At 52.9% G+C, this 14,479-nt stretch overlaps 2 protein-coding genes across 4 annotated transcripts in view; one reads left to right on the top strand and one right to left on the bottom strand.

Moving 5' to 3' along the window:
* The window catches only part of CLUAP1 (clusterin associated protein 1), a 49,982-nt gene extending 39,878 nt beyond the window's left edge, over positions 1 to 10,104 (top strand). For 2 of the 3 annotated variants that reach the window (XM_075566370.1, XM_075566367.1), the window contains 5 exons: positions 2,317 to 2,389; positions 3,069 to 3,182; positions 5,725 to 5,792; positions 8,852 to 8,908; positions 9,258 to 10,104. In XM_075566370.1, the coding sequence (XP_075422485.1) occupies positions 2,317 to 2,389; positions 3,069 to 3,182; positions 5,725 to 5,792; positions 8,852 to 8,908; positions 9,258 to 9,425 (480 nt within the window). In that variant the 3' untranslated portion in view covers positions 9,426 to 10,104. The remainder of the gene's footprint in view (positions 1 to 2,316; positions 2,390 to 3,068; positions 3,183 to 5,724; positions 5,793 to 8,851; positions 8,909 to 9,257) is intronic. The other variant, XM_075566369.1, reaches the window with a different exon arrangement.
* The window catches only part of NLRC3 (NLR family CARD domain containing 3), a 38,321-nt gene continuing 33,564 nt past the window's right edge, over positions 9,723 to 14,479 (bottom strand). The window contains exons 17-19 of the mRNA XM_075566363.1: positions 13,850 to 13,933; positions 13,494 to 13,577; positions 9,723 to 11,551 (exon numbers count right to left, since the gene is read on the bottom strand). Coding sequence (XP_075422478.1) covers positions 11,461 to 11,551; positions 13,494 to 13,577; positions 13,850 to 13,933 — 259 coding nt within the window. The 3' untranslated portion in view covers positions 9,723 to 11,460. The remainder of the gene's footprint in view (positions 11,552 to 13,493; positions 13,578 to 13,849; positions 13,934 to 14,479) is intronic.

The following is a 14,479-nucleotide window of genomic DNA, read 5'->3' as shown; positions in this document are numbered from 1 at the left end:
TAATGCAGGGGCCTGATAATAAAAGGGGGCGGCCCCTCTTGCTGATACTCTGCACATCACGAGTGGATACGCGTGATATAATGTCTCCCTTAAAGCTGCAGTCTGCGATGCTCACTGGGGTTTTTTGGGGGGGATTGTGGGGGGGGGGTGGCTTTGGCTTTTACTTGCCTTTCCCTCCCCCGGAGCGGATCCGTGATCCCCTCAGCCTCTGGGTGGGCTACCAAAGGTTTTGTCCACCGGGAAAAAATGTTTACCTGGTGGACACAATGTTGCCGCAGGGTCAGGGCTCGCTCTGGCAGCCAGTAGAAGCCGGCAGCGTTATCGGGCGGTGTTGTCATGGCTTCCCGCAGGGTCAGGGCTCGCTCTGGCAGCCAGTAGAAGCCGGCAGCGTTATCGGGCGGTGTTGTCATGGCTTCCCGCAGGGTCAGGGCTCGCTCTGGCAGCCAGTAGAAGCCGGCAGCGTTATCGGGCGGTGTTGTCATGGTTTCCTATTGGTGAACCCGGTGCCCAACATTGTACATTCTTTTTACCGGGAACCTGGGTTCCCTAAAAGTTGGGGAACCAGAGATGAGCTCAGAGCGGCCTCCATTTCAGGTAAGGTGATGAGGTTGGAGAAGTAATGGAAATGTCCCATAACGGGGATCTTTGCCGTGGTACTCGCTGTACGTAGCCTAAGAAGAGTGCCACGTGCCGGTGCCGGAGGACCCGATTCCTTTGCAGGGGCCTCCTCTGGCTGTGACAGGATGTCTATGCGCTTAAGTACATGCGATTTCTGCATGTTGCACGTCTTTTCTCCCCACGTGCCTGCTTCCTGATAAAAGTCGGCAGGCTGGGGGTCGATATTCCCTCACTTACCTTGCGGCAGGACGGGAGAGTCACAAACGGCCCATCACAGTTATAAATAGGTTTGTGTATGGCGCTGAGAAGCCCCGGGGTCTGGCGTTTTGTGACGCCAGCCAGCGGTTTGCAGCATCGGGAAGGTCTGGGATGTATGGAGGAGCTGCCCTGTCTCCTCCGGACAGATCTTAAGTGCTATGCGAGGTCTTCAGATGAGCGATTGTGTCCTGTTACATGTCCCATCCTGCTGAGTGCTAGCATTATGCTGTCACAGTCAGTGAACATCTGCTGCCCTCCACGAGGTCGTCTTTCATGGTCTGTCACCGCGGCATCATCCGGCCGTGAGGCTTCAGCAGTGAAGCTCTGTACTGCCCCCTGCTGATCAAGTCCTATGTGCAGTGGGATAAGACTGACCATTGCATCTAAATCCCATTCCCCTGGCTGTGCAGCTCTGGAGGTGATAGGTCTGTGTGGCTCAGCCCTAGAAGTGATGGGCTTTATCCATTACCTATCCCTCATGAAACCATGGTGCGCCCATTACATGGACTGTCCTAGAGGTTTATTCTTGCTCCCATGACCATCCTGTCTTAGAGGATACTCTCTAAAACGAAAATATATATTCTATTCTGCTCTCCTATTACTTAGCCTAAGTACTAGAATACTCTGTAACCCTTCTCCGACACCCCGGACCAGTCTAGTATCTGTATCTCTGTGCCTATCCGGAGATATGTATGTCTTTATTTGTACAGCACCATTAATGTACATAGCGCTTCACAGCAGTAATACACGTGGTAATCATATAAATAGCAAATAATACAAATAACAGAACATGGGAATAAGTGCTTCAGACATAAAAGTAACATTTAGGACAAGTAGTAAAGAAAAACCGTGCACACAAGCACACCAAGGGTTAATAAAAGTATATCAATATTTAATATCAGGTCAGTAGACAACAAAAACAATCAAATGATAAATCACAATAAAAACAAACATAGATAACATTTATAACAAATACAAGGCTACTCAAACAAAGGGGTTACTAGACCAATAATCGCTTCTGTGAATCACAATGAACTACAAATATAAATCAAAGTATAGTCAAACTAACACCCACTGTGGGAGTTCTAAGACATCGATTTAAAATCCCAATGAGGGGGACGGGTGCTGACTACACGCGGCAGCGGGTGCTCTGTGTGTACGCGATGCGTCCGGACTGCGCGAACACGCGGCAAACAAGTCTCTCCGCTGGCGCTTCCTGGTTATCTCGTTCCAGCCAATGGGTAACTGCGCAGGGCTGCCTCTCGTGACCTCTGCGCGTTTCGCAACCACGTGCTTCGTCAGCCCTAGAAGTTACAGCTGTTTCTGGCTCTTACTCCCATGCTGTCCTGTCGTAGAGGTGATGGGGCCTTATAGGGAATAGGCTCTGAATGGCCCTTTCCGTCCATAAAGGTTCAGTAAAAGCTGTGTATCTCCCTGCAGGAAGCAGAGAACACATTACGCCTGATGCAGAACAAGCTGAGAGAGGAGGAGAACCAACTGCAGAAGGCAGGAAGTGAGTATCCTTACCGCGGCTGTCCCTGCGCCGGGCCGTATAGTGAGTGTATGGGGACGGTCATGCCCCCTACCTGTCTCTCACACACGCACTCTCATGCGCACGCCACTCTCTCATGCACGCACTCGTGCGCGTGCGCACTCCACTCTCTCATGCACACACTCGTGCGCACGCCACTCTCTCATGCACGCACTCGTGCGCGTGCGCACGCCACTCTCAGGCACACACTCTCACGCATGCCACACTCTCTCGCGCACGCCGCTCTCTCTCGCGCACGCCGCTCTCTCTCGCGCACGCCGCTCTCTCTCGCGCACGCCGCTCTCTCTCGCGCACGCCGCTCTCTCTCGCGCACGCCGCTCTCTCTCACGCGCACTCTCTCTCTCACGCGCACTCTCTCTCTCACGCGCACTTTCTCTCTCACGCGCACTTTCTCACGCCCACTTTCTCTCTCACGCGCACATTCTCTCTCACGCGCACATTCTCTCTCACGCGCGCCGCTCTCTCTCACGCGCGCCGCTCTCTCTCACGCGCGCCGCTCTCTCTCACGCGCACATTCTCTCTCACGCGCACTCTCTCTCTCTCACGCGCACTCTCTCTCTCACGCGCACTCTCTCTCTCACGCGCGCCGCTCTCTCTCACGCGCACTCTCTCTCTCACGCGCACTCTCTCTTCGTCTCAGACAGTAATGAAGATTCGGACATTGAAATCCGGGAGGACGCGGGGTCTGACGATATGGAGGATGATATGAGACGCCCCATGAAACCTCGTATTGGCCGCGGCGTAACCATGCAAGGTACCGGCAAGAGGGGGGTGTGAGGGGAGCCGTAATGTGCAGAGCAACGTAGTAACACCCCGATGTCATCCCTTAACCATGTCACTGCCATTAGTACACTTTGCCCCTCGGAGGGACTGACCCCTTAAACATGTCACTGCCATTAGTACACTTTGCTCCTAGGAGGGACTGACCCCTTAACCATGTCACTGCCATTAGTACACTTTGCCCCTAGGAGGGACTGATCCCTTAACCATGTCACTGCCATTAGTACACTTTGCTCCTAGGAGGGACTGACCCCTTAACCATGTCACTGCCATTAGTACACTTTGCCCCTTGGAGGGACTGACCCCTTAACCATGTCACTCCCATTAGTACACTTTGCCCCTAGGAGGGACTGACCCCTTAACCATGTCACTGCCATTAGTACACTTTGCCCCTAGGTGGGACTGATCCCTTAACCATGTCACTGCCATTAGTACACTTTGCCCCTAGGAGGGACTGACCCCTTAACCATGTCACTGCCATTAGTACACTTTGCCCCTAGGAGGGACTGACCCCTTAACCATATCACTGCCATTAGTACTTTGCCCCTAGGTGGGACTGATCCCTTAACCATGTCACTGCCATTAGTACACTTTGCCCCTAGGTGGGACTGATCCCTTAACCATATCACTGCCATTAGTACACTTTGTCCCTAGGAGGGACTGATCCCTTAACCATGTCACTGCCATTAGTACACGTTGCTCCTAGGAGGGACTGACCCCTTAACCATGTCACTGCCATTAGTACACTTTGCCCCTAGGTGGGACTGATCCCTTAACCATGTCACTGCCATTAGTACACTTTGCCCCTAGGTGGGACTGATCCCTTAACCATGTCACTGCCATTAGTACACTTTGCCCCTCGGAGGGACTGACCCCTTAAACATGTCACTGCCATTAGTACACTTTGCTCCTAGGAGGGACTGACCCCTTAACCATGTCACTGCCATTAGTACACTTTGCCCCTAGGAGGGACTGATCCCTTAACCATGTCACTGCCATTAGTACACTTTGCTCCTAGGAGGGACTGACCCCTTAACCATGTCACTGCCATTAGTACACTTTGCCCCTTGGAGGGACTGACCCCTTAACCATGTCACTCCCATTAGTACACTTTGCCCCTAGGAGGGACTGACCCCTTAACCATGTCACTGCCATTAGTACACTTTGCCCCTAGGTGGGACTGATCCCTTAACCATGTCACTGCCATTAGTACACTTTGCCCCTAGGAGGGACTGACCCCTTAACCATGTCACTGCCATTAGTACACTTTGCCCCTAGGAGGGACTGACCCCTTAACCATATCACTGCCATTAGTACTTTGCCCCTAGGTGGGACTGATCCCTTAACCATGTCACTGCCATTAGTACACTTTGCCCCTAGGTGGGACTGATCCCTTAACCATATCACTGCCATTAGTACACTTTGTCCCTAGGAGGGACTGATCCCTTAACCATGTCACTGCCATTAGTACACGTTGCTCCTAGGAGGGACTGACCCCTTAACCATGTCACTGCCATTAGTACACTTTGTCCCTAGGAGGGACTGACCCCTTAACCATGTCACTGCCATTAGTACACTTTGCCCCTAGGTGGGACTGATCCCTTAACCATGTCACTGCCATTAGTACACTTTGCCCCTAGGTGGGACTGATCCCTTAACCATATCACTGCCATTAGTACACTTTGTCCCTAGGAGGGACTGATCCCTTAACCATGTCACTGCCATTAGTACACGTTGCTCCTAGGAGGGACTGACCCCTTAACCATGTCACTGCCATTAGTACACTTTGTCCCTAGGAGGGACTGACCCCTTAACCATGTCACTGCCATTAGTACACTTTGCCCCTAGGAGGGACTGACCCCTTAACCATGTCACTGCCATTAGTACACTTTGCCCGTAGGAGGGACTGACCCCTTAACCATGTCACTGCCATTAGTACACTTTGCCCCTAGGAGGGACTGATCCCTTAACCATGTCACTGCCATTAGTACACGTTGCCCCTAGGAGGGACTGACCCCTTAACCATGTCACTGCCATTAGTACACTTTGCCCCTAGGAGGGACTGACCCCTTAACCATATCACTGCCATTAGTACACTTTGCCCCTAGGAGGGACTGACCCCTTAACCATGTCACTGCCATTAGTACACTTTGCCCCTAGGAGGGACTGATCCCTTAACCATGTCACTGCCATTAGTACACTTTGCCCCTAGGAGGGACTGACCCCTTAACCATATCACTGCCATTAGTACACTTTGCCCCTAGGAGGGACTGACCCCTTAACCATGTCACTGCCATTAGTACACTTTGCCCCTAGGAGGGACTGATCCCTTAACCATGTCACTGCCATTAGTACACTTTGCTCCTGGGAGGGACTGATCCCTTAACCATGTCACTGCCATTAGTACACTTTGCTCCTGGGAGGGACTGATCCCTTAACCATGTCACTGCCATTGGTACACTGATCTCCCCTCTGCTGCTAGCACATTTATAAGTAAGATTCTTCTGTATCCACAGGGAGGGGAGGAGGAGGAGGAGGAGGGCGCATTGTGGGTACGATGCAGGGAGGAGAGAGCGAGGATGAGGTAAGTGTCACAGTCACAGATGCCACCTCCCAGCTATCACATGATGGTGATGTCACCGCGGTGACGGGAACAGGAGAGCTTTCCCCTTCCATTCAGATCGTGTTCACCGCTGCGCCCTCCCCATGAACACGAGCACAAGGGCATGACGCAGTTCCTGCATCAGGGGGCTGACGTGCCGACTTCAAGCCTTAACTACGTCACGGGACACCCCAAGGCAGGGACGGCCAACTCCCGTCCTCAATGCACCCCGCAACAGGATATCCCCGCTTCAGCACAGGTGGCTCAGTCAAAGGCTGAGCCACCTGTGCTGAAGCCGGGACTGATTGAGCCAGCTGTGCTATCCTGAACACCTGACCTGCTAGTGGCCCTAGGACTGGAGTTGGCAAACCCCTGTTGTATGGGTTCAAATCTTCTGCCGGGCCGGAGCAAGCTGACATAGCGCGCACACTTCTCTGGGTCTGCAATAGGGGAGGAAAGGGAGTAATGTGCTGCTGATCCGTCTTTTGGGACGGGGGAAAGTAAGTGATGCTCTGGAGCGCTGCGACAGGGTTGGGGCTTACTGGTATCGTATTTAGCATTTTGAATTTTTAATAGAGAAGCTATATACCGCAGCTATATACCGCAGAGACTTGCAACGTGTCAGGCTGAGCTCACCACAAACTAGACGAGACCTCGGTACTGAGATGGGAATAAGAATAAACAGCAGCCCCAGGCACGGGGGCCACGTCCGGAGTGTGGGATAGTCTTGGTAGCCGGGTCTGGGGCGGAGAGGTCAGGGTAGTCGTAATACTTGCCGAGGTCAGAGTAGGAGAAGTCCGGAGCACAGAGGGTACCTTAGCCTAGGTCAGGGTCGGAGAGAGGAGGATCGTCGAGGTGCAAAGCCGTGGTCGGTACGAGAAGAGCGGAGAGTCAAAGGCAGCCGAGTACAGTATTCCAGGTCAGCGGATGGTCAAAGGCAAGCCGGGTCGGCACACAAGGGGTTAATCTAGGAAGCAAGGCAACAGGACAGGGACAAGACAGGATCAGCAGAGGCAAACACAGAGTAACACAATCTATGCTCAGCCAAAGTGCCGATGGCACAGCTGAGCATATATAGGCTTGATTAGCCAATCCCCATGGGGGGTGGAGCGGAAGCCTGTGATAGGTTGGAACCAATGAGCAGGTGCAGCTGCTTGTATCAGCTGATGAATGTTGTTGCCACGGAGCTTGGGGGCGTGGCGCACGTGTCACATGCATGGGCTGCGCACTGGGAGCGTGCGGCGCGATCCGTAGGCGTAGCTCAAGTCCGTGGCGTCAGATGACGTCACCGCTGCACGCACGTGCGCTTTTCGTGTCAGGAGAGGAGTACTGGCTGAAGGTGCCCTGCGCGTGTGCGGAGCTGCGCAAGAGGAAGCGCGGGGTAGGCGTGCGTCCGTAATCCTCACACAATGAAAGCCGTGCGCTGTAATCTGCAGAGCTGGGATGGCATGCGAGGAGCGGCAATGCTTTGCTGGTGTCTGTATCAGTGTAGGGGAGTAACGCTCTGCAGGGCATGTGAGGAGCGGCAATGCTTTGCTGGTGTCTGTATCAGTGTAGGGGAGTAACGCTCTGCAGGGCATGTGAGGAGCGGCAATGCTTTGCTGGTGTCTGTATCAGTGTAGGGGAGTAACGCTCTGCAGGGCATGTGAGGAGCGGCAATGCTCTGCTGGTGTCTGTATCAGTGTAGGGGAGTAACGCTCTGCAGGGCATGTGAGGAGCGGCAATGCTTTTCTGGTGTCTGTATCAGAGTGTAGGGGAGTAACGCTCTGCAGGGCATGTGAGGAGCGGCAATGCTCTGCTGGTGTCTGTATCAGTGTACGGGAGTAACGCTCTGCAGGGCATGTGAGGAGCGGCAATGCTTTGCTGGTGTCTGTATCAGTGTAGGGGAGTAACGCTCTGCAGGGCATTACATACAGAACAGGCGGTCATGCACCAGAGATGGGTTTATGGGATGATGGCCAGAGTGCACTGCAGGTGTTCCGCACTCCTCCACTCCCATCCCTTTTACATTCTCTCAGTTAATTTCATCCTGTTGCTCCTTCTTTCTACCCCCCCCCCCCTCCCCTCCCACCACTACCTCTTCTTCCACCCCCCTCCCCTCCCACCACTACCTCTTCTTCCGCTCCCACCACTACCTCTTCTTGCACCCCCCCCCCCTCCCACCACTAACTCTTCTTCCACCCCCCTCCGCTCCCACCACTACCTCTTCTTGCACCCCCCTCCCCTCCCACCACTACCTCTTCTTGCACCCCCCTCCCCTCCCACCACTACCTCTTCTTGCACCCCCCTCCCCTCCCACCACTACCTCTTCTTGCACCCCCCCCTCCCACCACTACCTCTTCTTGCACCCCCCTCCTCTCCCACCACTACCTCTTCTTGCACCCCCCTCCCCTCCCACCACTACCTCTTCTTGCACCCCCCTCCCCTCCCACCACTACCTCCTCTTGCACCCCCCTCCCCTCCCACCACTACCTCTTCTTGCACCCCCCTCCCCTCCCACCACTACCTCTTCTTGCACCCCCCTCCCCTCCCACCACTACCTCTTCTTGCACCCCCCTCCCCTCCCACCACTACCTCTTCTTGCACCCCCCTCCCCTCCCACCACTACCTCTTCTTCCACCCCTCTCCCCTCCCACCACTACCTCTTCTTGCACCCCTCTCCCCTCCCACCACTACCTCTTCTTGCACCCCCCTCCCCTCCCCTCCCACCACTACCTCTTCTTGCACCCCCTCCCACCACTACCTCCTCTTGCACCCCCCTCCCCTCCCACCACTACCTCCTCTTGCACCCCCCTCCCCTCCCACCACTACCTCCTCTAGCACCCCCCTCCCCTCCCACCACTACCTCCTCTAGCACCCCCCTCCCCTCCCACCACTACCTCCTCTAGCACCCCCCTCCCCTCCCACCACTACCTCCTCTAGCACCCCCCTCCCCTCCCACCACTACCTCTTCTCTCCGTGGCTTTGTGGGGTGTGGGGGGGGATTTCTGACGTTTTCTGCACATGCCTTGTTTTTATTTCCTTGCTCTCGTTCGGTGGAGGCGGGTGCCAGCCCTGCCCCGTTACATAGCCCCGAGGCTCCCTGCAGCCGGAAGAAGGTTGGTACAGTCTGTGCCTTGTAATAGCGCCCACGTTACCCCCCCTTACTGCAGGGAGGGGGTATGAGCGGCAGGACATTCCCTCACCACTTCTAACCAACCACCAGGGGGCGCCGAGTCCTCCAACAATTACAGCTGTTGGCTATTGTAAACTCAACCCTTGCAATAGGGATTATTTACAGTACCGTGGCAGTGTTGGCAAGGGTCTGTTGTGGCAACTTTTAATTTGACCCCTTTCCTGGCAGAAGGTGCTGACCCCTCTAGCAGCAAAGAGGTCAATAGCTGTAGAAGGGCGCAGGTTATACTCGCCACCGTCATACAGTGCATGATGCCACTTATCCACCCACAGGACGATTTGGATGACAGCGAGATGGACGTGGACGACGAAGACAGCGACGATGAAGACGACGAGGGCATCATGCGGGCGAGGGGCCACAGAGCGGAAATCTCGCTCGGGAAATCCAGCCGGCGCCCGCGAAAAACCAACTCGCTGGTGGAAAGCGACGACGACTTCTAGAGACGTTGGCACATCTTGGTCAGGATCACCCCATCCCTGTGTGTGTTACCCCGATCTCACCCCCCCACCAGCCCCCATCCCTGTGTGTGTTACCCCGATCTCACCCCCACCAGCCCCCCATCCCTGTGTGTTACCCCGATGTCACCCCCCACCAGCCTCCCATCCCTCTGTGTTACCCCGATCTCAACCCCCCCACCAGCCCCCCATCCCTGTGTGTTACCCCGATCTCACCCGCCCCCCATCCCCGTGTGTTACCCCGATCTCACCCCCCTCCCCCCCCCCCATCACTGTGCGGCTTGTGATGTCCGCGGCTGCGATTTGGAACTTTTCCCATTACCGCAGCTGTGAGAGCCGCTCGGATTTCCAGTGTCTGGTTAATAACACCGGTTTCTAATGATCTAATAGTTCTAATCTGTGTTTGACAATCAGACAATGGAAATATGAGTTTTATTTACAGCTGGGACAGGGAGGGGGACGTTTAACACATTGTTTATTGTATCTTTTCAACACTATCGAACAAAAAGTACTGAAAGTGTCAAACCCTTCCCACCTACCAATTACAAATATATATATTTATTATTTCACCTTCTCTCTCTCTAGCTCTAGGTCACAATGTATTATTTTGTAGCTTGTCAAAAGAACCAGAAAATAAAAATACGCCTTGTGAGCAAACGTCTCAGACAGGTCTGATACACTGCCCTTCCCCATTATCTCTTCACCCACAATGCTTCCAGTGCAGCTAGGGATTCTGGGTAATGACATGCAAATGAGCAGTCACTGGCGGATTAAAAATGTTACCGCCGTAGGCACTTACTTTTTTGCTGCCCTCCTGTGGCGTCAGGTGATGCGTTTCCATGACAACGCGACGCCATTTGACCTTTACAGGGGCCCCACATTCTCCCCCCAGCGATCGGCGGGGAAGAGAGCGGGGGGCCGCTGTATATTGGGAAAACTGCACATTTGCCGCCCCAAACTGTGGTGCCCTATGCCCCCGGACCTGGTGGTAAATCCACCACTGCTCACTGTGTGTTTTTTTTGTTACTTCAAAAGAACAACATACTTTGCCGCCGGGCCGCCACTAAGTTGCAACTTTGTGTTGGCCGTCGAAGCAAGCCTAACCCCTCAGCTATATTGGGGCGTGTAACGGGGGCGCTTCCCGGGGGTCTGGAAACCACAGATTGTTTTCTAAGGACCACCCGATTCAGGTACTTAAGGAAAAAAAAGATCCAACACCCTTCAAAAAAGAGCGCTTTCTTAAAAAGGGCGCAAAGTGCTGCTTTCAAATGTGTACGGGGTCACCTGCCCTTAAAGAAAAGACTAAGGATATGTTTAATACACTTTAGTGAGGCATAGGTGCCAGCTTGAGATTTACAGTGGCGAAAACTGCGCAATTTTCCCCTTCATTTTGTGGCAAAAATCCACAAAGTTTAAGGTGCTGTAAGTTTGGGGTTTCTAGCCGTGTACACGGGGGTTTAAAAACCCCTGCACCAAAACATTGAACCGCGCGTAAGATCCCTCACTGCCCCGCAGGTATAAATAAATAACCCCCAGCAGTACAACCTAAACCGTGAGGGCTCGAAATGAATCCGGGCGGCTGTAAACGTTCAATCGTCTTTATAGCAGCGAACTCGCTCCCACAAGGTGACATATTAACACCTTACATAGCATTCACCAATCTGCGCTTGGCGTGGCTGCGATTGGGTGCACAGACTCTGCCGGTAGTAAGTCCACATCGGACATTACACAGCGCGTCTTCACGTGTTCTCTGGGTCGCAGCTTTTTACTCCAGGGTTTGTGTGCTTGGAAAGAGGCGGTTTCAGGCTTGATGCTCTGGTGACACGCCACTTTCCCATCTCCAATGTCCACGTCTGTCCAGACCCTCACTCTATCTCCCACATCTCTGGTTCCTTCTGGGCACTTCTCTCAGCCCCTACCTCTCGCTGTCCCCCTCTGTGCTATTCCCTGCGCAGGGCTCCTACCCTCTCAGCCCGTAGGGTACAGGATGCGGATGGTCCGTGGTCTATATCAGCCGCTCTCATATGTCGACGGTGCAGCTGGGAGCGGCGGTTTTGATAGTGTCAGAGATCACCTTGGCTCCGGAATGACCAATACGGTTTCCCTGCAGACTGCAAGAGACAGCACAGAAAACAATGAGACTGGTTACCAATCAAAGCAAGAGACAGACCGGGATATTCTCGTACCACAGTGTACAGAACAGAAGCAGTCTCCCATTAAGGAAAGTAGTAGGTGACTACCAACAGAAATTGTACTCCAAATTATCTTCCCAAGTGCTAAATACAAAAGTGTTATCCATTAAAAAATATAACATCCCGGTAATAATTCCAATATGTGCAACATTTCCCCCAAAACACCTACGGCCATTAAACTTTGTTGAAACACAAATAAATGCAATATAAGTGAGGAAAAAAACAAACAAATATGAATTAGATATAAACAGTTGCTATTCCTAACAAAACATTTTTGAATACTAATCCGGAATAAAAGCGAATGTAATTATATTCCCAACTAATCGGGGGGAAAAAGTCCCAAAACAAAATGTCTATAGGTGCTGCTGCTTAGAAATGGGCCCTTTCGCGCCTTTGTGTCATGGCTCCCTTTATGTCACCCACGATGTGACGCGTCTCCTGTGATATTGCACTCGCTCTCTGCCCAGTGTGACCCCTGAGGAAGTAACATACGTCTACGAAACGCGTAGGGGTGCGCTCATTGGTCTGCACCAGTGGTGCTGGAGGACAGAGGAGAGAACGAGGGACGAGTAAAACGTGGAAGTGACAGGCGGTTGCATCACCGGTGACACGGCGAGCCAGTACAGTCAAGAAGGGGCCCTCCGAACACGGCTCACTGTGGTGTGGATATGGTTGTGAGCTTGGGAGTGGAGACACCATTTCCCCGAGGGTAAGCCCCTGTTTGCTCTGCTTTGTGAGTGCATCGCCGCTGTTTATAATATGTTGTGCCATTACAGTGCTGCCCTATGGAAGTTGAGTGTCTGCTTTTTTTTTTTTAGGTTGCTCCCAATGAAATTCTCACGAACATTGTACCAACAGCCAAATCACATCGCAACACCCGCTATAAATAACAAGCGCACACAGCTCGAACAGCCCGAGGACACGCATACAGATACGTGTGTACTGTGTGTGTAACATGCTTAAAAGCAACAGTTATTCTACAGACAAGTGTAAGGGGTCTCTGGGCTAAAGCAGAGGTTTGCAAAGAAAATGGAAGCAGGCACACGGTCTTCTGAAGATGCAATTTAATGTGCCACCAAAGGGTCCAACGTTTCGGCAAAAATTGCCTTCCTCAAGGAGGGGGCAATTTTTGCCGAAATGTTGGACCCTTTGGTGGCACATTAAATGGCATCTTCAGAGGACCGTGCGCCTGCTTCCATTTTCTTTGCTGATCTCCTTTGGGATGTCTGGACCTCGCTGGACACAGCGCCCCGGCAGATAAGTACCCCCCTCCAGCACCTATGTGCATGCACTCCCATATATGACTAAAGCAGAGGTTTTCAACTCCAGTCATCAAGGACACCCACACAGGTCTGGTTGTAAGGATATCCCTGCTTCAGCACAGGTGGTACAATCAGAATGACCTGTGCTGATGCGGGGATATCCTCACATGACCTGTTGGGGATTTTGGAGGACTGGAGTTGGGGAGACACTGATTTAGGGCAATTATAGAACAAAATTGCCACAAGAAACGTAATGTTCATCTTGCATCACTTTGCGCTAATTTATTAGTCATTACACCAATGCCTGCTGCGTGTGTCCGCTGGTGAGAAAGCAGTGACATAACATATAATAAGATGCGTCAAACTGCGTGCCTCAGCGCCTCTCCCCTCAATCTGTAGCACAAATCTGCAGAGTGAAGGTGCCAGAGGGGTGTGGCTTCTGACCACCTGTACCGGACGGAAGGAACTTGACCTTCATTTGATTTACAACTGAGAAATGATGCAGGACGCCAAAACGGACCTCTGGGAGCCCTAACTGCCTGGGCGTGCGTTCCCAGACTAATAATCACGGGTACGTACGAGATACAAAGATTCCCCACCTGAGGAAGGTGAGAGAACGGTTTCCAGAGACGGCATTAGCCAGGCATATGGCTCCATCCAGACCTATGGAGTTTTCTTGCAGACTGGAAGGAGAAGAGCAGAGCGATTACTCATCCCGTCCTCGCCTCCTCCTTTGAACATGAGCTCCCACTGCCTCACTAGCACCCAGGCATGGGATGGACATACCCAAGTGGCCATACATCCCTGCAGCCTGTGTGTCACTACGTTACCGTGTACCAGGAGTACGACTCAGCGGGACACATTCCTTCTCCCCTCATTATCGGGGGACGTTGAGGTGCGGAGGGACAGTTTAGCTGCTATTTTGTCTCCTCGCAACCTGGGCGCATCTACTTACTTAAGAGTCTGCAGGCTGGTGTTAACCCTCAACGCGCTGGCCAAGGCTTTGGCTCCCAGCAGGCCCACGCTGTTCCCTCGCAGGCTGTAGGAAGGTAAGACGCACAGCGTTACCGCGGTATTACAACTTTAAGAAACCATAGCAGGCAGGCGGCTGCACACCTGATACAAGCCCTTATATTCAGTAACTGTATGCTATGGGCGTGCATGATAACACTGCCCGTTTCACACGGATTACATCCCTTATCATCTGTCCTGCACAATGTCAGTCAATATAAAGGGAAATGTGTTCAGCTGGACTCATCTCATGTCCATATTAGGGTCAAAGGGGCCACTCTGATCTGCTCTCTGAGAAATAACCTGGCTTACCCTTATATTCATGCCTGCCCACAGGCCATCTGGGATAGGGCAACATGGCCACCCGCAACTGCACTACTTCCAGCTCGCCAACCAGGAACGTGTCGGATTGTTTTAAATAGCCGGTGTGTTCCAAGGGGACCAAAAGTGCGACTGGTCTGACAATATATCATTGATTTTTATCCCCCAACCCCCATCTCTGCTAAAGGAGCCTGCCGTCCGAGTGGCGCCGCCCTGGGGCTCTGCTGCTTTAGAGGCTGAAATGTCGCTTTTT

Source organism: Ascaphus truei, chromosome 11, assembly GCF_040206685.1.
Source record: "Ascaphus truei isolate aAscTru1 chromosome 11, aAscTru1.hap1, whole genome shotgun sequence".
NCBI classification, from domain to species: domain Eukaryota; kingdom Metazoa; phylum Chordata; class Amphibia; order Anura; family Ascaphidae; genus Ascaphus; species Ascaphus truei.
Note: the sequence above shows the minus strand (reverse complement) of the source record. Positions and strands in the feature narration are given on the sequence as shown.